The following is a 24,227-nucleotide window of genomic DNA, read 5'->3' on the forward strand; positions in this document are numbered from 1 at the left end:
ATATATAAGAGTTATGAAAGTGCTTTTTTCGTTAAGTGTTTTCACACTTCTGCTTTCTATTCTTCTTGCCGTCTGCATAGTTTTGCACAGTTTGCATGCATGGTATAGTAATTACACTGAAAAGGCTATGTCACATTTCTCTCTTCTACACTCCTTTTGCCCCCACCACCACCTCTACACTCTCAACCTAAGATCGTCTCCCCTCTCTCTCCTCATGTCACAAATTATAGTTTTGTAGCAATGAAAACGATTCTCCTTTGTCCATAGGTGTATATTGCCGGTGGCGGCAATGCGCAAGATTTATCCAGGATAATGAACTAATTAAACTATAAAATGATAATTTTAGATGATGTTTGTGGTTAAATTGTTTACATGTGTATGTTGAGGGCTGCAGATAAAATCCGTCTCGGACTATTTACCAACTTCGACAGTGTCAAATATTTGACTAGGGTTTACGCTGAGTTTAGCATGCAGATTAATCATCATAAGTTGGAACGGTTCTGTTACATTGGCCTAACCATCTCTGTGGCCTTGACTATAATTAAACTAATGAATTAACTGCCATCTCAAGGAGGTTAATTAAAGAGATTAAAACTCAGCAATAAAACATGAGTTTCTTAACATTCTCACTAAGTTTTGGTAGAGCCATTTCCTTCGGAGGGCCAGCTCTGGTGAGTGTCGAACCACTTCTGGTATAAGTTGTGGATTCTGACCTCTCAAGGTAAAGCCTGCCTCGATATGCTGCCAAGTGAGCGTAGTAAGCCGGGGGCACCAGAGAAACTGGCTTCGTGCACCTTGCGTACGTGTAGCACAGAATGTTGACCAGCTTCTGAAGTTCATCTGAAGTGAACTGGTTTTCATCCCACAATATGTGGTAATGAGTTGGCCTGCTTGTCCCCTTAACACCCCAATGGCTGCAAAGATAGAAGTCGAATTCTTTCGGGTGAGTGATCACGGTATCCACAACGGTTCCAGGGGGAATGTTTTCGTCGAGTAATTGGTTCTGCTTCGAAGAAAGATCAATTTTGAAAGGGAACAGCCTTGTGTGATGCCTCTTTTGAACCACTGCAAATGTTATGGGAGGTGCATAACCGGGAAAATTTGAACATGCCCCTTTAATGGCTTGCAACTCCTCTTGAAGCACTTTGTAGAATTGCGTTTCGCTCACCCCGTCTCTGAAGAAAATGATTCTCTTGGGAAGTTTGCCAACTTCCTGGCGAAACTCATTCAATAATTCTTCCACCATTGCGTCGAGATCCTGGATGATTTCTTGTCGATGCGTCTGAGACCTCATTCTTGACACATACTTATTTGCCGCCGGCCAGTTCATGCTACCAACCACAGCAGCAACAGAAGGACTAAAATCATCGAGTGGGTGCGGATGAGTCACATCCGCGCCCATAAAGATCACTGGTTCACCAGCCTGAAGCAGCCGCGGGATTTGTGTTGGTAATGAATTGTACAAAGAAACCGTGCATCCTCCAACTTTTGCATTGATCTTGAGAGCAAGATTTGCCAAAAACTGTGAACCCATCTTCCCGAGGTTTGAGTACAAGCAGCATTGGCTTAAAACCCCAACGCTTGTATCCGCAATTCGCTTGAGATCTGCGTAGCCTTTGTGCTTTCTTTCCATCACACATATAAGCAGCTGGAGGTTGTTCGATGCACCTCTTTGGATTCTTTTGAGCTTGGATTCTAACAGCGACACATTGTTAAGCACTTGGGATGGTTCGAATTGGGGGCTAACAACCGTGTTCTTGTTGAGGAAGATTCCCAATTGTTCACATCTTTGAGATAGCTGGCGTATGAATTTTGGGATGCTATTCTTCTGATCAGGGGTGCCACCGAAACCAATCAACGCCCACCTCTCGATTCGAGTACCTTCAAACACATGGCTGTTTATAAGATTCCATTGCCGATCAAGACGAGAGGGAACTAGGTCTCTTACATGACCACCATCACCAAGCTTTAGCTTTGGAGGTTGAAGAACTCTTCCTTTTAATCGAGTCATGTCTCTCGAAACGTGGAGCTTGAATTCTCTTTCCTGAATGCCACTGTAAAGAAAAAAACTGAAATGAACATCCACAAATAATCATAAAGCAAACTGAAATACATTTTAGAAGTTGAGAGATTACCTTGTTGGCCCAACAGGACCTCTCATGACTCCATCTATAATGGCTTTTCGTTCTTTGGGGCGCTGGCAGCCCATCTTAAGTATCCTTGCAGTTTGATCATCGGACAGTTTCCCGAGAAACTTCTGGCCTTCGCAGATCATGCATAGCTCCATCGGAAGATAGCACGGTTTACTCCTACTAATCTGCAAACAAGGCAAATTCCTGAATTGTATATCATAATTATAGTGATCCTTGAAGTAAGTCAACAGCCTCAAATTCTTGCCATCCCTGTCTGCAAACCAAAGATTTTCTGTGGCTTCCTCGGTCAAGCCACAAACGCGGTATCTCTGGACAGTTTCTCTGTGGCAAACAAAGACCCTGATGTTCTTCAATGCCTTCTCCACTTCTTTCCTTTCTTTATCAGTTAAGCCCCTTGTCTTCCTTTGAGGAAGGTCTTGAAGAAACTCGAGGCGCTTCTGCAAGTATGGGATCACTCCAACGCTTTCGTGGAATGCAGTCACGGAGAAATCAACGTTGAGAGCTAGTCCTTGTTGCGTTGGTCGAAGGCTCTGGAAGAACCCTCTCAGTCCTACAGCTCCTCCTCCAATTTCTTTACTTCCTCCCATTGAACTCGAATAGAGTGATCTTCCCACAGGTACACACTTCTCCAACGGCGCCTCCCTCAAGACGACATCCAAGGCATGGAGATAATCCTGAGGAATCGGCTTCCATTCATTGCCCTCCTTGCTCAAGTAACTACTCAATTCCTTCGCATCTATCTTCGACACGAGTCTGATATTTATACGAAAAAGTTTATGTTCTTGATGCTTCTCCTGTAAGTCACTGAATGCTCCATATGGCAATGTTGGCTTGCTTGTGGGGATGGGAAGGCTCATATAGAACTCAAGCCTATCGTCTTGGAATTCGACTGCGCTGTAAAGATTCTTCCGGCCATCATAAGCTGGAATTGCACCGGATAGCACAGCCGAGTTATCCTCGATCAGCTTCTGTTTGATCATTCTAGCAACTTCCTTCGACGGGTTAGGGGAAATGTCGACATTGTAATGGAAAATTCGCTGCGATAAATCGAATTGGACAAGAAAATGGTTAGCCAAGAGGGAGATTACAGTGCCCTCCACACCACCAGAATCTGGCCTCCTTGCAGTCACTATTGCTTTTCCTGTTCTTGCAGCTGTGAGCAACTTCCTTCCATCTTCTCCTTTAAAGGGTGAACAGGTTTGCTTCTGATACCCCTCTGAAGCTTCTGATTAATAGTAAATAACAAGATTACTAAAAAGTTACGGAATTTGAAGCCTAAAATCAACCATTTTTATTGAAATTAATGCTTTTGAACTGGTAGCAAATATCATTTTTTCAACAATCACCCTTCTCATTGCAGATAAATTTCTATCCATCTCTCTAGCAGAAAGTAAATTACTGGGAGAACAAGAACCAAATATGTAAAACTGAAGGTAAATATAAAAACCAAAACTTTGAAACACAGATAGAAAAATGGCATGCAAAGGAAATAGCAAAAAAAAGCAGAGAGCTTTGAGGCTTACTTGGTGAAATTGTGAGTTGGGGCAGCTGGGTTTCGGAGGAGGCCGCGAAAGGAGGAGTATTGAGCCTGCAGGAATGTTTCTGGAGGTGGGTTTTTGATCGGAAGTGGTGGTTTGGAGGCAGAGGTGGAGTTAGAGCGAGTTGCAGAGGAAGGAGAGGAGGGAGAGGAAGAAGAGCTGGGTAGGAAGAGGAGTATCTCTGATTATAGAGGTTCTGGTTGCAGAAACCGAACTGGTTTGTGTGGCGGATTAGTTGATGGTGGTGGTGGTGCTTCTGAGGATTGGCTCTGCTGCCGCCCCTCAGACTTCTGGTGTTGGGGTGGTATTTCTGGTCGCCATTGGAGTTTTCTGTGTCTTCCATGGCTTGATTGAGTGAGAAAACAGGAGTGAGAGAGGAAGAGAGGCTGTGTGCATCAGAGAGAAAGAGAGAGAGAGAGAGAGAGAGGAGATAGAGATGCCTGAGCAGAAAGCAGAAGGTGCGAGTAGTTATTGCAGAGAGACGGAGAGAGAGTGTTTTGAGTTTTAGTTCCGAAATCCTATGAGGTTTCTTTATGTCGAAATGGTTTTGATACTGGTAATTTTGAAGGGAAAAGTGGACCGATGCCTAAGAAAAGGTTAAAACACCAAATACTTTTGGAATTTTTTTTTAAAATTTTTTATTTTACAAACGATATTATTTACATTGAGAATCACAATAGATTAGTAATAATATGGTTTAAATTTATTTTTTACGATAATTAAACCTATAACTTTTCACTTGCCAATGAAAAGAAATTCCACTAAACCGTAAGACTATGACATTTGAACCTACTAATGCAGTCTATATGAAGAGAGGGAGAGAGAGAGAGAGAGAGTATCTTACGGTAGAGTAAATATTTGGTGTGGTTAATTGGTTAGGGCAGCTTTCAATCTCAATAAGAACAAAATGAAATAAATTGCGTAGCTTTTTAAAAATAACGTGACCAAGTTGCTCTATTAAAAAAAATTATTAATTTTTGAAAAAAAATAAAACTTTAGACTATTTTCGGACAACTCAAAACTATACAGAGTGAAATCGAAATACACAAAATTCTTAGCTTTTGTAAAAGCTGCTTTAGGGATTATATGATCGGGTTGTTTACTCAAATTTTTTTACACAACGTATTGTACGATTGATACAAGACGTTATAGACTATGCTCTTCTACTTGACTGTATTGATTATTCAAACACCCTTTTTGTTTCATTGACTACCTGTCAAACACATGGATTCTTCGACCTTAACCTTAGACCTTTTCCTTGAAAATGCATGGAAGTCAAACGAGGATGGGAAAGGTTTGTTGATGGTGATTAGGGTTCTTATCCTTTTACACTATTTTTTATCCATCTTTTGTACTTTGTTCCTCCCTTTCTACAATCCATAATATTTGACTGCCTATTTTCTCCTTTTTTTTAAGGCATCATTGTCTTTGAAAACGGTTGATTTGGATCTTTTGGGACCATTTTTATGCGACCTCCAAGTGTTTTTTTAATAGTTTTAAGTGTTGTTATTAATGCGGGGGCGTTTTAAACCTCAAAGCGTGAATAAAAATTTAACACTTTACACACTAAAATATTATAATATATACTCGACCTACAAGTGTTGGTTAAGGTTGAAAAGTTATGAGAACAAATAAAATACATAAACCCCAACATGATTGTCCACATAAGCTTGATGACATCTTTTAATTAAGAAAGACTAAAACACTTTCTTTTTATTTTCTCCAAAGTAAATTGTGTTTTACTAGCTCCGTCGAATATCGACTTTGGCTCTGTGTTAAGAATTTGCGCATTAATGGATTGGTTTATAATTTATTTGTGCATTCACATGAACTGAAATAGTGCAAGAGATTAAAAAAGAAGCGTTTAGATTAGAGATGGGTTCAAAAAACTGAACCGAACCCTGAATCCAAGCTAAAGAAAAAACTGAACTGAACCAAATAGTAGTTTCGATTCGATTTTTGATTTTATCAACAAAAAAAAAAAAAAAAAAAAACCAAACCGAATAAAATCGAACCCATCCCTAAATTATATCATTATTTTTCAATACCCACATGATGAAGGGCATTTACAAATATCTGCGTTTCTTTGTGTATTGAACATTATTGAACATTTTCCGATTGTATTTCCACTTTTTAGTACTACTTGCAGCCCCCCATTTGCCTCATCTTTTGTGAACATGATTAGTGCTCGTGTGATGATAAGATCATAAGAGAAGGGACCATTGATCCACTTAGGAAGGCAGGCCCCCTTGTATTTTAAGGATAAACATTGTTGGAATGTGGTGATGGAACAATATGATTAGTGTGGAGCCTATATGCATTGTGATAATTAGAACATTGGTTTCTGAATTTTTTATCCCTAAATTAAAAATTCGTCAAAATTAATCTTGAATTTGTCTAATGTAGAGCAATAAGCATTTGGGCTAACTTCGTTAGAACTTTCATCCAAAATAAAGGGTATAAAGAGACAAAAAATAGATGAAAATTTTAACAGAGTTGGCCAAAAAGATCATTGCTCTACGTTATAAAAAGTTCAATAACCAATACTCATGAATTTTTAACTCAGATAACAAAACTTTAATTGAGCCAAAGTTCAAAAACCCCAATTTCTCATAAATATTTAACTTATTCAAATTTAAGACCACATCATATCCATTGTTCATTATTTTTATTATTTTTTTTAAGAAAACCTCGATGATCCATTGTTCATAATTTCTTCTTCTTCTTCTTCTTTATTTATTTATTTTTTTTTTTTTGTGCCATGTAGCCTCCATTGTTTTGGTTTGTACAATATGAACAGTATTTACATGAGTTTACGTCAGAGAATCTTACATATAGTTAAAATTTATTACAACACTTATTACGTGAAGAGAATGATAACATGTCGAATGTTTTCACTCGAGTTTTTTCTTCTTACTACGTTCCTTTGGTGGTGTCAATATTCTTGATGCTCATGATGACAACTTGGAAAAGAAAAGGAAAGCAACAAGTGAGAAATGCAAATCCAAATTGGATACAAACAATGTAGAAACGGAGAAAACAGAATGGAGACAAAAGATCAAATCCTCCCCACTGCAACAATGGAAGTCAATTCAAGCAAATCTGGTTGAACCCGATTAGCAGAAACTAACGACTCTTAAGTTTGATTAGCGGAGACTAATGACTATGTTTATCGTTTATGTCATCATTATTGCGTCATGCAAGATTATCTGTTACCAGCACTCCAATATTAAATAGATGAATATTATGAAAGTTGAAGTCAAGACTTCACTTTCATCTCCAACCGTTGCTTTTGCTTTGATCATGATGTCTTTGACATTCACAAAAATATGACCCTTTGATTAAATAATTCATCGGGAATGATAAAATTATTTACTTTGGCTGATAAAATATGACTCTTTATTAGTTAAAGTGATCATTCTAATTTCTATTTAAAAAACAAATTAAACAATTCAAAACCGATTAAGCATTCGGGTTAAGTCACTTAATTAAGACATGTGGCGGATATATATTGGGACTAAGGTGGTACCAAGATCACCCAAAGTTCAAAAAATGTACATACGAGGGTCTTCCAAGACCTTCCAAACATTTCTTAAGGGTCATTTTTGTGCATATTAAGTGTGATAAATGCCTCTTGTGGGTGGCATTGACAACACCCTCGGTAGCACTCGTTAACTTGCTTCGGCATGTCAATATCTTTTGACATGGACGCAATTTAGTTTGGCTGACGACAACAAGCCCATCAAATGTTCAACGAAATGCTTTAGGGAATAAATTGCGCGCTTCACATTTTTTATTTATTTAAAAACCTAGACCTTTAGAATCCTCCAAGATTCGAATCTTAAATCCGCAACTGATTAGGATACAGCACTTGTCATTTGAATTCATATCCAAATCTTAGTTTATACAGTTTAAAGAAGTTTAGAATATCAGTAGGTAAAAATACAAGTAATAACTGATGAAAAGCTCAAAATTTTATACATTTAAATGTAAGATTTAGAAAATTTGGTGTAAATTTTTGAAATATTTAACACGTTTTTGTCGTACCATGTTAAAAGTAAGATTGTTGCAGTCAAACATAATTATGAAAACACCAAATTTCAGTGGGCGGGAAGAAGACCAGTTAGTGATGTCAAATTATAAACTTCACTCTTTCCCAAAAAAAAAAAAAAAAAAAAATTATAAACCTCACTACATACTCTCAATGGGAAGAGGCCACCGGTAAAGTTAAAGACCAAATTATAATACTAATATTTAAATAAATAAATAATTATTGTTCGATTTTGTATACTTTGAAGCATTTTCTCTCTTTTTTTTCCCATTTTTAGTGTGAAATTAAATTTTGGAAAGCGTCAACATTCGTTGTTTGCAAATAGAGCTTAGAATTTTTCAAATGTGGGATTTGATTAATCTTGCAGGATAGTTACGACTTACTAGATGTGAGTGGCCAGTCAACCAATGGTTTTGTGTGGAGCACTCGCTACTCACATTCTGCAACTATTTCCGCATTCGACAAACCCCCTACTTACTTAGAACAATGAAATGCATATTCCGTTAAGTCAAATTAATTTGAAATTAGTCCATCACTGCAAATTAGTACATTGAATAAACTTTTAGAACAAAATCTTTTGACAATCTGCTGTCAAAAGGGGAAGAATCAGACTTTTTAATCTGAAAGTTGATTTAAGAAACTTTCCTTTTTCCCTAAATTTTAGCTCATGATCATGACTTGGACCAATGAAGGACACTAATCATGATTTACCTTGTGAATGGTTTAAACCATGCATCGATATTGCAACACCCTACACTGTATTTGTCAACTCCCCGGGATAAGTAATCGCGATTAGTGTGGACTAATCGCGATTTAAATTGTCTAATTCAGAAGAAATGTAGGGATTACAGAACCACTAAGACACCTTTATAAAAATTGATTTCAAGAACACATCACAGATGGATATGCATGCATACACATGAGGAGAATATACACATCGATTGGGTTGGAAGAGTGATCTTTTCGGGACATTTTGTATTGCAGAGGGAAAAGAATAAAGCTATGGAATGAAACGAAAATGGGAGGGAAGATAACGCGTAGAGCTTGTACTATTATACCAATGTACATCGTAAAGACATTCGCGAGCATACCTCACACCTATGCTCGATGAGCAGAAGATAAAAGGGGACTGCTGAGCCTGTCACTGCTCCCAGAATAGTTGATAGGCATCAAATCGGGGTCCTGATAGACTCTGACCAATTTATCGAAAAATTCAGGCATTGAAGGATCGTTCTCATCTTGCCTGTCCTTTCGTACCAAAGTCTGGAACAAAAAAGAAAGTAGGTCAAGCCAAAGATTTATAGGCCAGAAGTTGTGTGGAAGTGTAGTAAGTGTGACATTGAAACATACCTCGGCAGGGTAAGCAACGAAATTTGGAAGGAAGCGCTTCCGGCAGTACTCGTTGAAGAGAAGTGTGAATACAGGAAGAGGAAAGGTTAATGTAGATGCTAGATCGACCTTCTTGATTGTAAAGATTCCAACTGCAATAGCGTGCATAAGTACCAGAGAGAATATCATTGAAGTATGCACGATCGGCCAAAACTTCCCAGCAGTTTCGTACCTAGGAGCATATACGTTCATGAACTGCACAGTGATTTTTTCCGAGTATCAATACGCTATATTCAAATCAAATCCTCTAACTAGTTAATTGAAATCTACTGACCTGGTTGCGATAGATGATGAATCCGAGACAGAGGTACACCAAAAGGAAGGGAAGAATCAGTGGAGCAAGGAAGAAGTAAGTGATACCGAGAAGTACAAAGAAAAGAACTCTAGGCATGTGACTATGGTAATTAATTGCTGGAACTTCAAATTCATCATCTTTACTGTCAGTAAAAGGTCTTTTTAATAGACTCCATATCAGAGGAATTATGCGAAAGAGTTCTGATGAAGTACTCGTCCATCCTGCCGTGACTACATACGCAATGAAAAAAGACGACTGCATCACCCAAAGTAAATTATGTTAACAAACTGAAAATAGTGAACCTGATACAAATAAGGCAGTTAACTTGTACACTCATCATTTTTATCGCATGCTTAAACTGAAGGGAACGTAATTCAGATTCAGATGTGTATTGCAAAAACGTAGATTCATTCTCAGAAGTGCCCGACACTAAATATGTCTGAGCGTACTGATTGTAGCCATCTTTCTGAAATGAGCAGCTGTGATCACTTGCAACAGAAGGTGTGATCACTTGCAAGTTGCAACAGACATCTTGAAATAACTTAAAACTTGCTTGCACAAGATACTATTCAAAAGCAAAAAAGTTTGAAGATTTTAGCCCATCAGCTTTGAAACGATTCATATACATTTTTGTGAGAAAGATCGTGATTTAGTGCGGTTATAGATAACAAAACAGAGGGCAATTGCGCAATAAAAAATGTACCAAATTTACACTATGAAATCGATTAGAGAAGCAGGAATTTGTTACTCAAAAAGCACAGACAATAGCCTATAGGTTAGATGTGTTGACAATTAACAAATAAGATATAAGCAGTTCCTAAGTTTTATTAATCAATTGAACGTTTATATAATTACATCGTAAAGGAAACATTTTCTCACCTGTGCTGGAACAGAAACGCCTAACTTTGAAGGAATATTCTTGGGGTCAAGAAAGACAGAAACCGCAGAGAAAACTGATCCGGAAAATACAGTAACAAAAAAAATGTTCCATATTGTGAACCAAAGTACTTTTGTACACGCACTCTTTTGTATATCACTGAGAGAAACATATCCTTGAATGGATGAAAAGAACTCCATGACCGGGGGCACCATTTTCAGAAATAATAGAAGAATAAGACTGGGAAGGTATCCTGTAACGACCTGACTAACAAATGTTCTGCAGGAAGACACAGAAAGTTAGATGTTTGCATCACCAAGTGATCCAAAACATAAAAAATTGTTAGAATAATTATTTTAACATTTTGAACTGTATAAAACCACAGTGGTCGTTTACAGCAAAGAGCAAACGATGGCAATCTTCAGAATTCCATAATATTTTTGGTACAACCGATCTCTCAGAACTTTGCCTAAGATCAAGTATTTCACAAATGCTGCAGAAGTATTCATGAATTTAATCGATCACAATGTTATGATATTTACTCACATGGTTAGAACGCTTTCGAGAAAGGGAAGCCAAACTTCCAGCTGGTTTAGGTTAGTAAGACCTTGGACAATTAGAACAGGAATAAGAAACAAGATTGTTAGGACTACGCATAAAATTATAACCACGAGCTTAGATATCCATCTTCGGATGAAAGATGACGAGAAGAACGGCCAATAAACATCATGAGGTTCAGGAGCTTCCTCTGTGACCCAGTTGGTAGGATTGTTTGATTGTTTCAAGCGGTGAGTAACTGCAGCACCATACCGAGACTTGAAGGAAACAAAAGCAGCTCGAACTTCCTTAAACATAAAAAAGAAATAAAATAAAAATTGAATTAATAGCATGCCCTGAGAACCACAATTACATACAACAAACAGTGGAAAGATCTTCTAGAATGCTGAAGAGAGTGGGGTGGGGAGAGAGAGTCATCACATACTTCTACTCCTAATGAAGCCTCTGATTGCTCCGATCTCACATTCTCCTCTACGTCTTCAAGCTTTTTTTCATAGTGATCCACAAGATTAACCTTGCGTCCAAGCAATCCAAAACAACAAGATCGTTTATACTTTTGCCGGTTGGGATCTGACTGCAAGTGAACGAGCCTGGTATAGAGTTCTTCCGCATCTTTCTAAAGAATGATAAAATCAGATAGTATTAAGAACAAAGTATAACATACAAAAACATGTTGAAGCATGCAGAAAGACAGAAATAGAAAACTTCACAACATTAAAACAGTTTATAAAACATCAGAAACAATGCTTACAAGGAGTTTTTTAAGTTTGTTTGTTCGACGAACAACAATATGCGACAGATATGTTGAAGGGTGATACTCTCTAAAGAAGCTGTCAACTCTTTCGCTGACGCTGCTCCCATAAGGAACAGGTATGCTGCGGACTAAGATTGTGAACTGATGTGGTTGAGGTTTGGATGACTGAAAATAATCGAGCCGTCTTTGGGAAATATATCTATATTCCTGCACAAAGAAGGATCATTCAAAATCCACTTCCAACTTTCCACTCTTCCACAGATCATCAGCTGCAAACCAGTGACATCACAATTCGAATCTTGCGAGCGTAGTTTGCTTTCCAAGGAAAAAGTAACAACAAAACTAGCAACATTACATGCATCTAATACAAATTATGACGGTCTTAAGCACATCAAATTCGGTTTAACGATGTTCAACTATATAAGTGCACCAAAGATTTTACTTACATAATAAAGTAGACAGCAGACAAAGATGGTGACAAGGTACACAGCAGCAAAATGAATCCATAACCTGTCAAAAACGTCTGCGTTAGTAAGTTTAACTTTTGCATACGGAGGTTAGGCCAATTGGTCAGAGTTGCGTGCCCGTCCCCTCAACTCGAGTTCAAATCCCCTCGTAGTTTAAAATAGAATATCGCCTCGTAAATAAAATGATATAATACACAAGGAAGACTAACTATAAATTTTTCTTTAACAATTTTTAGACATTAAAAGAGCTTAATTGTAGACTAAATAGAATCAACAATTTTATAATTAGAAAATTTAATCTAATCACTCACTTGCTCGAGCCATTGTTCACATTCGAAATCGTAAACACGTCGAGAGAGTTATTCGACAGATCGGCGAAGTCAACATACTCGAGCTGGTTCCCGGAGCAGTTGACCGGAAGCAGGACGAAGACCCCGATAACTCCAGCGAACAGAAACACTCTGAGACTAAAATTAATGAGCCGCATGAAAACGACAGCGTCGAGGCCGGAGGACGACAGCAAGTCGTCCTCCGTGAGCTGCCAGGCCCGCTTGAGCCAGTACGGCGACGGAATCAGCCGCTCGAGGTTGAAACGAGTCGAAGAGTAGGACCCCCCCTCGGCGAGCAGCCGCGGCATGTAGACCTCATAGTTGCTCGGCTGCTTCCGGAGAATCGAGTAGAGCGTGAAGAAGAGGACGCAGAGGCCGGAGTTGATTGCGAGTGACGTCACCAGGGCGGAAACCAGCATTTTTCGATTTCTGCAAAAACCCTAGAGATTCGGGAGGTTTCGAGAAGTGATGAAGCTTTCGATCCCACTGTTGGCATTCAAATGGCTCGAAAGGGACTGCTCTCACAGTTGGGTGATTGATATTTTCGTGATGCCGAAAATACCCCTACATTTGCTTGCTTATTTCTCACGGAAGCGGGGGAAGCTTCAGTGAGGTAATGGAGATGGTTGGAGCGGATCGGGATTTTACCATTATTGTGGTGAAAGCGATGGTGTTTTGCATTTGGATTTCGGGGGTGATTTGGGGGATTTCGGTAAGGAAGGTGGCCGCGGTCGGCTGCCCCAACTACCAGTCAAATTCCCGCCATCGCCAGATTTTTCTTTGAGACTCTTGCCGCCACGGTCACGTGATATATCACGTGATTCTAATGGATATTTTTGGCAAGGCGCTTAACGAGGAATGCTATAAAACTCTCTCAAAGTCTATGAACTATCTGTCACGTCACGGTTTAACGTTCTTCTCGTGTTAATATTATAAAATATTGTATAAAAAATATAAAGTAGAATTTCACTTTTGAGAGTCCCTTTAGCATTTAACAATTTGCAACGCAAAATATCTTTGTCACATCTTTGAAAGGTTAAAAGTGTGGATGACATAAAAATGTGGGGTCTCACCTCAAAATTACGTAGAATTCAATTTTATCGATGTTTTGGTTCATAAGTTTGATTTAATTTTAATTTAGTCATTCGTTTTTCGTATCACTCAATGATGTGTTAATTGTAGAAAAATTGCAAAATATGAAAGTGGTCTTACTCCGGGAACTTATATGTTTGTACTGAGTTATAATGAAAACGATGCCATGTTCCTCTGTTATTAACCGGATAGGAGATTCGAATTTTAAACATCGTTTGAAAACGATACAAAAAAATATTAGTGAACTGATTATGAGTTGAATAAATTAAAAATAATTATAAAGTACTGAATTACAAGTGGGTAAATATACCTCAAAAATGTGCTATATCGTTGGAGATATTTCTTTTCTATTGGTCATAGGAGGAGACGAATATTGATGAAAGAAAAGGAGACGAGAAACTTTTATTTGGTTCCACACTGCCTATATATTAATTTTCGGAAAAGACTTGGTTGCTGAAGAATTCAACAGCAGGTCTATCCAAGTTTTGATTAAAAAAATCAAAACTTGAACACGTGTTCAACCGAAATTGAATGTAAACAAGATTTGCTGCTGAATTTTCATCAGCCAAGTTCAGTTCTTAATTTTCTTTCTTATTATTCCTTGGTCAATATTTTCTTCTTTTTGGTCGGTTCAAATCAATGAAGAGCTTTTTTGTTATTAAAAAAAAAAAAAAAAAAAAAAATCAAAGAAGAGCCTCAAAAACATTATAACACCCCAGCCCACGATCAAACTAGGCCGCAATCTCACATGATGATGGCTTTTAGCTAGCAATTAGCCCACAAATGGGAAGAGACTTCTTTTTGCTTTTTAAAACTGTAATGTTTCGGTCTAATGATACATTAAAAAATACAAGTTACTTAACACAATATCATTCCTGTTGCGTTTTAGTTTTCTACACTTTTTTGCATTATTTACACATTTCTATTCTATTTATTTTAAGCCGTCGTTTTTGTTATTTAACTTTTACTACTCCATTTCTTTAACTTAAATATTTTTTTTTTTGGTGATAATTTTTTCATAAATAATAGCGTTATTAGATTAAATTATTAGTTGTCAGAGAGAGAAGAGAGATTAGTAGGGATTAAGCCCGAATTAGAGTGTTTGTTAAAAAAAAAAAAAAAAGTGCATAAACAAATTTTTTTCTGCCATTATCGCAAAACGCAGTCTCAATTTTTTTTTTATGTCAAACAATAAATTTTGTTAGATTAGATATTACAATAACCACCGACAGAGTTTGAATCCCAGATTATCATGCAAAGACTCAACACCTTCCAACACTATTGTAGTAAAAACCACCTGCAATTTTATTTCTTTCTTGAGAAGAAAGAAAAGAGCATTTTTTTTTTTTTTTTTTGTGTGAGGAGCTGTTATTCCATACAGCTGTAGGCCACCAGATAAATTACACCTCCAACAGGAAGTAAACAGCACACCATTCGAAAAAAAAAACAGAAAAAAAAAAAAAGGAGAGAGAAAAGAGACTCCCACTGGCAAGGCCGAGCCCTTTACTGAAGAGTTGGGGGACTTTCACAAATCGCCCTTCTCCCTCTCTCTGCATCACCACAGATCCTCTGCGCATCGTCTTAACTGTTTCTTCAAGCTCTTTCAAATCCCTAGGTCGACCGGGTAATCTCTCCTTCCTGCGATCTCATTTACTTGAAAATTCTCTGAATTTAGGTTTAATTTTATGTGTTTTTCAAATTAGGGATACGTTCTACTCTTAGGGCTTTTCTCAATTTTTAATATTTGATGTTTGTATGCTGATTTCTGCTGGAAATTTAGGGTTTTTTTCGCCTCCGACTTGCGTTTGTATCTGTGGGTAGTATATGCTTACTCTATTTTCATCCGATTTCGCTCGAATGTTGATGTGTTGCTGGATATTTACTATATTAATCATCAATTAATCTCCCTGGCTTTGTTTCAATTTCCTGTTCAGTTTGTTCGTCGGTGTTCGAGTTCAATTTTGTGTTTTTCCAATCGAATTTTGGTCCCTTAGGTACTTAAACCATAGTTGGGCCTTAAATCTGCGGGATGCTATTTCTTGTTAGTTATGAAGTTATATTGTAGATTGCCAAATTTTTATTAAAACCCAGTTTGTGATGTTGGCAAAGCGATGTATGAAATATGCTTTCGTTGCGCTAGATTTTTATTAGCATTGGTGCGACATGGTGACAGATATAAATATGCAGATGAACAAGAAACTAATCGGTTATAGACTAGCCATGTAGATCTTACTTGACTGAAGATTTCATAGGTTCTCGGAAGTCCAATTGGGTCGGCTAGATAAATTTGTGGTGCATATATATATTTGGGGCTGAGGTGGATGGTTAAATGTTCTTGTAAAGTAAATTAGTTGCTTCTTTGAAGATGGCTAATAAATGTCGGTAAATACTTTGCGGAGAGATGATAATCATTTTCCGAAGTTAGTGCTCTGGAATTTGAGTTTAAGTAGCGTCGTTATTTGCGTGTTATATTATTAAAGAAAATTCACCCAGCACATTAGAGTTCTTAAGAGACTTGCAACCACTTGGGACCCTTACTGATCCCTCTTTTATTTGGATATTCATTGCCTGATGTAATTTGCTACAGGAATATAGTAATTTGGTCTGTTCTATTTCTGCAGGACTTGGATAGTTCAAAGCATTGACAATGTCTTCGTCATATCTCCCAGCAACTACTGATTCGATTGCTCAGGCTGCAGAGGCCAAAACTCCATCTGAATCCATCTCTATTCTTTATCGCATTCTTGAAAACCCATCAGCATCTTCTGAAGCTATACGGATAAAGGAGCAGGCTATCACAAATATTTCGGATCTTCTTAGACAAGAAAATAGGGCGGAGGATCTCCGTAACCTTCTCACCCAGTTGAGGCCTTTCTTTAACTTGATTCCCAAGGCGAAAACTGCAAAAATTGTCCGCATTATTATTGATGCAGTAGCTAAGATACCAAACACGTCTGAACTTCAGATTTCCCTTTGCAAAGAAATGGTGCAGTGGACCCGTGCTGAGAAGCGAACTTTCCTTCGACAGCGAGTGGAGGCCAGGCTTGCATCTCTTTTGATGGAAAGCAAGGAGTACTCGGAAGCACTAACTCTCCTATCAGACTTGATCAAGGAAGTGAGAAGGCTAGATGACAAGCTTCTCCTTGTGGACATAGATTTGTTGGAGAGTAAACTTCACTTTTCTTTGAGAAATCTCCCTAAAGCCAAGGCTTCGCTCACAGCGGCAAGAACAGCAGCCAATTCCATATATGTGCCTCCAGCTCAGCAGGGAACTATCGATTTGCAGAGTGGGATCCTTCACGCAGAAGAGAAGGACTACAAGACTGCTTACAGTTATTTCTTTGAAGCATTTGAAGCCTTCAATGCTCTTGAAGATCCTCGTGCTGTATTCAGCCTCAAGTACATGTTGCTGTGCAAAATCATGGTGAGCCAGGCTGATGATGTGGCAGGTATAATTTCATCAAAAGCAGGCCTGCAGTACGTGGGACCTGAGCTGGATGCTATGAAAGCGGTGGCTGATGCTCACTCGAAGCGTTCTTTGAAGCTTTTTGAGACTGCTCTTCGTGATTTCAAGGCCCAATTAGAGGAAGACCCTATTGTCCACAGGCACCTCTCCTCCCTGTATGACACACTGTTGGAACAGAATCTCTGCAGGTTGATCGAGCCTTTCTCAAGGGTGGAGATTGCTCACATTGCAGAACTGATTGAACTGCCAATCGATCATGTGGAAAAGAAACTGTCTCAAATGATCCTGGACAAGAAGTTTGCAGGGACTTTAGATCAAGGTGCTGGAAGCCTCGTCATTTTCGACGATCCCAAAACAGATGCAATCTACCCAGCAACGTTGGAGACCATATCTAATATCGGCAAGGTCGTGGACAGCCTCTACGTGAGGTCTGCGAAGATAATGGCATGAGGTTTTACGGTCAAGGAGGCTGTTTCCTGCCCATCGCTTTATTTCTTTTCGTTGCATTCGGAGTCGGTAATCCTTTATTTTCATGGTTTTAGACTAAATTGTACTTGTGAGTTGGGTAGGTTCTACCATTCGGAGAATTTTCATTTTACACAAAAGGAGCTTGTATTGAGCCTTATCAGGTTGTTTGGCATTTACTTTTAGAGGTTAATTTTGTTGAGGAAATTTGCCATTTTACTGTGGTTTGTGTTGATTAATCCCCTTAAGCCCTAACCCCTTCCGGCTATATTTTTCCAGAGCTCTAATTCTTCATCTGAGCTCCTTTTCACAACAGCAATAGCTGATTCTTGCCTTTTTCAGGTATTGGATTACGTATTTTTGTGTTTGGGTCGCGTAATGTTTAGTACTGTTGTATGTGTTAATAAACGCAGAGGAAGTTTGGAATTGGAATAATTATTACTTCTCTGATTCTTCACCATTTCATTCGGAACCTCCATATTCCTTAAATGCCGAAAGTGTTTACCGCAATGACGAAATGCAATCATGCCTATACATCTGTATTGGATTTGATTTCCACCGATCCTCCTCCCCTCTAAATGGTTGATCATATCTACTAACAAGAAAATTAGCAGGGAAAAAAGAAACAAAATGATCGAAACGCAGCGTCGCAAAGGGCAAAAAATCGTATAACGGCAGGGTGACTTAAAATCTACGGGGACGTCTTAACTGTCAACGAATAGAGAGAGAGGTGGACGCCTGTTCATTTTTCACGGAACCTGTCCAAGTCGAGTCTGGATTTCCGTAGAGACCAAAATCTGAAAATCGACGTTGAAGCCCCGATCCTCCTTCTCAGAACCCTCAGATCGTTGCCTTTCCGATTCCCAAATTCCCAATTGAATTACTAGATTTCTGCGCCGTGCAGTAAAACTAGTAATCAAGATGAGTGAGGTGTTCGAAGGCTACGAGCGTCAGTACTGCGAGCTCTCCGCAAACCTCTCGCGAAAATCGAACTCCGCCGCTCTTCTTTCCGACTATGGTACGATTCTATTACCCTGCCGATTTAATGACATGGGTTTGCGAGATTAGCTCCTAATCTTCTTAATTATGTGTTTTTTTTTTTAATCAATTAGTAATTCAGGAACATTAATTCAGGGATTTCTTTTGGGGCTTTTATTGGGTTTTTTTTAGTTCAAGCGTTTGTTGGATTTCTTTGTGCAATTCAGGTCCCTTAATGCGTATTTGTACGATTTGGGTTCGTTCTGTTCGTTTTATGAAATGGGTTGTTTTGGATCAATGTGAATTGCAGAGCAGAAGAAGCAGAAGTTTTCCGAGATTAAAGTTGGATTGGATGATGCCGAAGCTTTGGTAATATGCTGCACAATAAACGCATATTTTCGCTTGTTTTTGCTTTTGCTGGAAAGCTTCTGGTTTTGTATACTTGTTTGTTTATGTGAACGAGTGATGTGATTTGTTTCCTCAGATTCGGAAAATGGACCTCGAAGCCAGAAGCTTGCAGCCAAGCGTGAAGGCGGTGCTTCTTGCCAAGCTAAGGGAATATAAATCTGATCTCAATAAGTTGAAAAGGGAAATCAAGAGAGTTGCATCGCCTGATGCCACTCAGGCTGCTCGCGATGAACTGCTGGAGGCAGGAATGGCTGGTACGCATGCGGTAAGTGTGGACTCTCTATGGATCATTCCACTTTCATTGTACCCTTCATTGATTGAGAAGTTTTTACCAAAGCATAGAATTTGGCTCGAAGATTTTTATGAGTTTATGCTTGGCAATCTGTAAGCAAAATCCGAATTCCCAACTATCTAGGGTGCCCTTCTTGCATACTTTTCTCTTGATTTATGACAATGGTAACACCTAGGCCGTTTTCTTTTATTCTCAATGTACTATTTACAGGATACATATATTATATTTATCGTTTGTTGCTTTATCTTCGGTACAATACAATAAATATTCTTGGTGGTTTATGGACAATGAAACAGGTTTCTTCTGATCAAAGAGAGAGAATGGCAATGTCTGTTGAGAGATTAAATGAATCAAGTGATAGAATCACACAGAGTAGAAGAACAATATTGGAAACTGAAGAGCTTGGTGTCTCCATTCTCCAAGATTTGCACCAACAGCGGGAAACTCTCCTGCATTCCCATCAAAAAGTATGTCAACTTTTTAATCATGTTTCTGCTTAACTTAAGGTTCGTTGTCACTTAGACTTCCTTTTGGCTTCCCCTGATGTCGAAATGGAGTTTCTCTTTACATGTCATTCACATATTTGAAAACCAGACTCATTCCATGAAGTGGAGCTCATAACTCCGGTGGTAGTGTGCCAAAAACCCAAGATATAATGTGGGCGTCTCGCCCTATATAATCCCAGGCCATAGACCTTTCCGATATAGAATATGAACAAGGCAGCTGCACTAACGAATTGCTAATCTGTGTGTTTTTATTTCTTCCCCTTTTCTTTTGCAGCTTCATACCGTAGATGATGCCATTGACAAGAGTAAAAGAGTTTTAACTGCCATGTCAAGGAGGATGACGAAGCATAAATGGATCATAGGCTCAGTTATCGGAGCTCTTATCGTTGCAATCCTCTTTATTCTGTACTTTAAGCTTTCTCATTAACGGATACCTGATACGGATACCATCTGTGTGGTACAGGTAACTATATATCTCTATTCAAAAGGTTGTATCTATATATGCTTTGTTGCCCAGAGAGTTATGAATCGCATTCTTGTCATAATTCCCGTATTCTAAATCTGTCATTGGTCTGATTTCTGCGTACTTTAGTGGAATGTTTAGGGCTCAACTACTCGATTAATGAAGAAAAATCGTCATTCCGCTAATTTTCTCTTCGAAGTGATTCAATTTAGTCATAGTGATTAGAAATTTACAGCAAATTGGAGCATTGGATACGTGTGCGGGATGGTTCCAAGATGTTACGCCGTACAATTGTGGTGCTGCCTTTATCCCTACGGGGAAGTTGACGGCCAGCCGGCCCAGCCCTTATGGGAGATTCGCGGGTACTCCGGCCGGAGCATGATTGTGTCAAGAACAAGTATGATCATGTACTTGTCAACTCATCACCCCAAAGAAAACACCTGGATTCGTTTCGAACTTGATATTACCAGTTCTGCACGCATGGCGATCACCTACTTCTCCACTCACCTGCGGAATGAACGTACGGAGTTGTTTTAATTATGTTTAGAGGTGCTTAATCTGGGCTATTTGAATATTAAAAAACGATCCTGATTTTCGTTTAGGTACGTAGTTGCATACTTCCACGGTCAACTCACATAATTTTTTCTTTCCCGATTTACATAATTATGTGTTTATAATTAGGATCAGTCATATTATAAATTACTCCACCAAAATCATCTATGGTAAAAATCAATTATAATTAGGGTAAATTATAACAATGGTCCATTAACCTTAACTTAATCGGAGCAATGATTCCTCAACTAAAAATTCATTATCATTGGTCCCTCAACTTCAACCCAATTGTAGAAATGGTCCCTCAACTGTAACCTAATTGTAGCAATGGTCCTTCCAACATAACTCATTTTGACAAAATTCTGAAGTTGACGAAAATAACCAGTTACACGTTTTAATAAGTTGAGATACCCCAATTGTAGCACTGGTCATTCCAAAATAATTTATTTTAACAAAATAATAACGAAGTTGATGAAAATGATCATAGTTACACATTTAATCTACCGAATATTACTTAATTTATAATCACGAAGATCTGTCAATTGATCGTGAGTAGGAATAGTAGCAAAGTAGTGTTCCGGGCGCAAACGTAGTCCTGTTTCATGCAAGGACCCAAGTCTTGTGGACCAACCAGCACCACGGATTCATTCAGAATCACAACCCAAACCTTCCTTCCTTTTCTTGTCCCACCTTCTAACTTCTAAGCTCCGCCTACCACCCACCGAACCGGACCAACCCAGAGAGACCCAAACGTAATTGCAATTTTGCACCCATTTTTATTTTCAATTAATTCACAGCTTAACACAAGCATCCATGGATTCACTCTCATCGGTAAAAGTGTCGCCCTCCGTAGTCACCAACCCTCTCTCTCCGCGGCGCTGCCGGATGCCTCTTTCTTCTTCTTCGCTCGGCAGCTTACACAATCGAAGTCTCTGCCGATTATCCTCCTCCTCCTCCTCCTCTGTATTCGGTGTACCGTGCCCTCCCTATTCTAGAAGGAGGCTCGTGTGCCGGTCCGGCGGTGGCGGTGGCGGTGGAGCTGCGCAGGAGGAGGACGACGACGGAAGTGAGCAGGTGGAGAGAGCGCTTCACCTCGATGGTAATATCCCCTCTTCCTCCGACGAGTTCGTGAAACGCGTGTCGTCTCGTGCTTACGACATGCGCCGCCACCTCCATCAGACCTTCGATTCCGGCAGCTACGATGGTACGAATTCAGTTCAAAGCTGCTCCTGCTTTTATTAAGTCGTTTGAGAATTGAGATTTTTGCGAGTATCTGTTCTTTTAACGAGTGATTAATAAATTAATTAACAATTAATGGCAATTTATTTTATTTTTTGTCATTTCCTTTGAAATTCATGATTCAATTTGCTTGAATTAATGTTAAATATACTTTCTTATTTCCTAATGTATTCACATGTGCAGTGGCTTTTAGCTCGGTTTTAAGAGCATTCGCACATGTACCCGAGGTCTCGTGTTCAATTCCCGTCTGTGTGGTTTAGTATAGATTATCTTATCATTTGTCAACTATTGAGTACACGTGCAAATGAAAGAGTTGCAAAAACTCACGTGCATGGTTGGCTTTGGGATAATATCGTAGTGCATAATTGGTTTAAGATACTGCCACTGTAGCACCCCGAGTGTTATGGTGCAATTTTCTCACCATCACATTAATTGCCTGTCGGATGAATGTGATTTAATCTCCCCGTACACAAATCTTGGTTCAGTATTGGAGGCCAACCCCTGGAGAGGAAGTTCCAAGCCTGTGTATGTATTAACGCAAAGGGAAAACCAGTTGTGCACCATGAAAACCCGAAGAAATCGCAGGTCTCCTTCCTCAGCTCTCTCCCGTTGTGTCTGTGTTCCTTTTCTCTTCAGTAGGCTTTAATTCTTGTTATTTGTGGCTTCGATAAGTCACTCGGTGTGGTGAAATGTTCGTGGGGTATATGTGACAGTGAAGTTGAAACGGAGCTTGGGAAATTGTTTTCGAAAGGAGGGAAGTGGAACCAAGCGAAACAGCCTAGGAACGAGACAAAGTTCCAGATGCTTGTGGAGGATATTAGGGATGGAGTGCTTGTAAGTATTTGTCCCTCTTCTTCTTGCCAATTGAGTTAATTAATGCCTTGAGTTGTTGGTGTCAGCGTGAAGTTTTCATTTCGTAGGGATTCATAAATCTCGTCTTACTGTATCTACGGTTGCATATGTTTCGCAAATTCCAATGGCGTTTGTAGGTTTTCGAGGATGAGAACGAAGCTGTAAGGTACTGTGACTTGTTGCAAGGAGGAGGTAAAGGTTGTGAAGGTGTTGCAGAAATAGAGGCCTCATCGGTAAGAAATATAGAGCCGTCTTTAAATTTGGCTTCTTTAGCATCGCAAAATTGTAATTCAACGACGATGGATGCACTTTTTACTGAAGTGCACCAACAATTGTGTGGTTGTGTTATAAATTTAGGTATTCGACGTCTGCCAGAAAATGCGAGCTTTTGCAGTTCTATTCCGTCGCGGAATAAGCCCTCCTCTGCCTCAAAGCCTGGAGCTCAACCTTCGGGCTCGAAAGCGCTCGCTTGAAGACGAGCAAAACGCGTAAAGAGTATTCGATTCCTTCTTGAAACTGTATATTTGTATAAGAAATCATTCTTGTCGTCTCGGTAGAGTGTCACATATTGAATTCTTGTATGTGCCGGTCATATGTAACTTGGATGTCATAATATGCATGTATAACATGTGGATACAATGATTTTTTCTAATTTTGATGGCGGCTGCCGTAAGGTCCAAATTCAAAATTGAGATGCATTTGCCTAAGAAAATTCCCATGTGCAAACAAGTCTCCCCAAGTTCCAAAAGTTTTGGATGTGAACGCGATTGTTACGCTATCATATAGCGAATTCACATATAAATTAATTTTTTTAAACTATACCCACTTCATGATATAAACTATGCCGCCGTCAAATTATGGCATCTATTAATTTGGCGGCGATATTTATTGAATGAAATGAATACAATCCCAAATTGGCAAATATTAGCATTAACATCCTTGAGTAATGCTTAACTATTTCAGGATTAGCAGGAATTCGTTCTCAAAATTTTTCGTGTTTTATTCACAAATCTTTGTGCCTATAATCAAAATCAGAATATTATAAATTACTCTTTAAAAATCGTTTTTATAAAAACGAATTAAAACAAGGCCGTTAAGTCAATCAACTGTTACAAATAGAAAGACATATCGTAATGTTTTTTTTTATCATTTTCTTCCATTTGTTCTTATACAATTTAATGACTAAACGATCTTAATTTTAATTGATTTTTTACAAACATAATATTTATAGAATGATTTATAATATAAATTGTTCAGATCATAAACACAAACATCTATGTACCATAAACGAACAGTTTTGGGTATTATTCAAAGTGATTCACCTGGGGGCACACCAACGCAACTCCAAAAGCGAGGACAAAGTGAGAAAGGAATGCGATTCCGTTGAAAAGTACGCCATAAAGCCAAAGTTACTTTGTCTTTTTTATCTTCTTTACTTGCTTGTTTAGATCTCAATAAATAGAAAGGATGACACAAAAACACATTACCGCACAAGTTGCACCA

General features: G+C 38.7%; 5 protein-coding genes across 5 annotated transcripts; 3 read left to right on the forward strand and 2 right to left on the reverse strand.

Moving 5' to 3' along the window:
• Positions 1 to 458: 458 nt before the first annotated feature.
• LOC103947208 (protein argonaute 7) lies at positions 459 to 4,313 on the reverse strand. Its single transcript, XM_009358068.3, has 3 exons — positions 3,677 to 4,313; positions 2,136 to 3,378; positions 459 to 2,054 (listed from the first exon to the last, which is right to left on the reverse strand). Exons 1-3 carry the CDS (start codon positions 4,032 to 4,034, stop codon positions 596 to 598), a joined length of 3,060 nt encoding a protein of 1,019 aa, XP_009356343.2. The 5' UTR covers positions 4,035 to 4,313; the 3' UTR covers positions 459 to 595.
• Positions 4,314 to 8,587: 4,274 nt separating this feature from the next.
• Positions 8,588 to 13,157, reverse strand: LOC103947207 (CSC1-like protein At1g69450). The gene is made up of 9 exons (XM_009358067.3): positions 12,394 to 13,157; positions 12,062 to 12,125; positions 11,613 to 11,822; positions 11,286 to 11,477; positions 10,850 to 11,148; positions 10,306 to 10,582; positions 9,406 to 9,681; positions 9,093 to 9,326; positions 8,588 to 9,005 (listed from the first exon to the last, which is right to left on the reverse strand). Exons 1-9 carry the CDS (start codon positions 12,828 to 12,830, stop codon positions 8,841 to 8,843), a joined length of 2,154 nt encoding a protein of 717 aa, XP_009356342.2. The 5' UTR covers positions 12,831 to 13,157; the 3' UTR covers positions 8,588 to 8,840.
• Positions 13,158 to 14,952: 1,795 nt separating this feature from the next.
• LOC103947206 (26S proteasome non-ATPase regulatory subunit 11 homolog) lies at positions 14,953 to 17,653 on the forward strand. The gene is made up of 2 exons (XM_009358066.3): positions 14,953 to 15,127; positions 16,125 to 17,653. Exon 2 carries the CDS (start codon positions 16,151 to 16,153, stop codon positions 17,417 to 17,419), a length of 1,269 nt encoding a protein of 422 aa, XP_009356341.2. The 5' UTR covers positions 14,953 to 15,127; positions 16,125 to 16,150; the 3' UTR covers positions 17,420 to 17,653.
• A 480-nt stretch (positions 17,654 to 18,133) lies between these two features.
• Positions 18,134 to 20,171, forward strand: LOC125471457 (vesicle transport v-SNARE 12-like). Its single transcript, XM_048571842.1, has 5 exons — positions 18,134 to 18,452; positions 18,723 to 18,781; positions 18,897 to 19,085; positions 19,409 to 19,579; positions 19,893 to 20,171. The coding sequence occupies exons 1-5, from the start codon at positions 18,356 to 18,358 to the stop codon at positions 20,043 to 20,045; spliced, it is 669 nt and encodes a 222-aa protein (XP_048427799.1). The 5' UTR covers positions 18,134 to 18,355; the 3' UTR covers positions 20,046 to 20,171.
• A 952-nt stretch (positions 20,172 to 21,123) lies between these two features.
• On the forward strand, positions 21,124 to 23,414 carry LOC103947204. The gene is made up of 5 exons (XM_009358063.3): positions 21,124 to 21,837; positions 22,358 to 22,457; positions 22,586 to 22,706; positions 22,862 to 22,957; positions 23,082 to 23,414. The coding sequence occupies exons 1-5, from the start codon at positions 21,447 to 21,449 to the stop codon at positions 23,214 to 23,216; spliced, it is 843 nt and encodes a 280-aa protein (XP_009356338.2). The 5' UTR covers positions 21,124 to 21,446; the 3' UTR covers positions 23,217 to 23,414.
• The last annotated feature ends 813 nt before the right edge of the window (positions 23,415 to 24,227 follow it).

The sequence above is a fragment of a genome, unplaced genomic scaffold (assembly GCF_019419815.1).
Source record: "Pyrus x bretschneideri cultivar Hongxiangsu unplaced genomic scaffold, Pyrus_bretschneideri_v1 Contig6, whole genome shotgun sequence".
In the NCBI taxonomy this organism is placed as follows: Eukaryota; Viridiplantae; Streptophyta; class Magnoliopsida; order Rosales; family Rosaceae; genus Pyrus; species Pyrus x bretschneideri.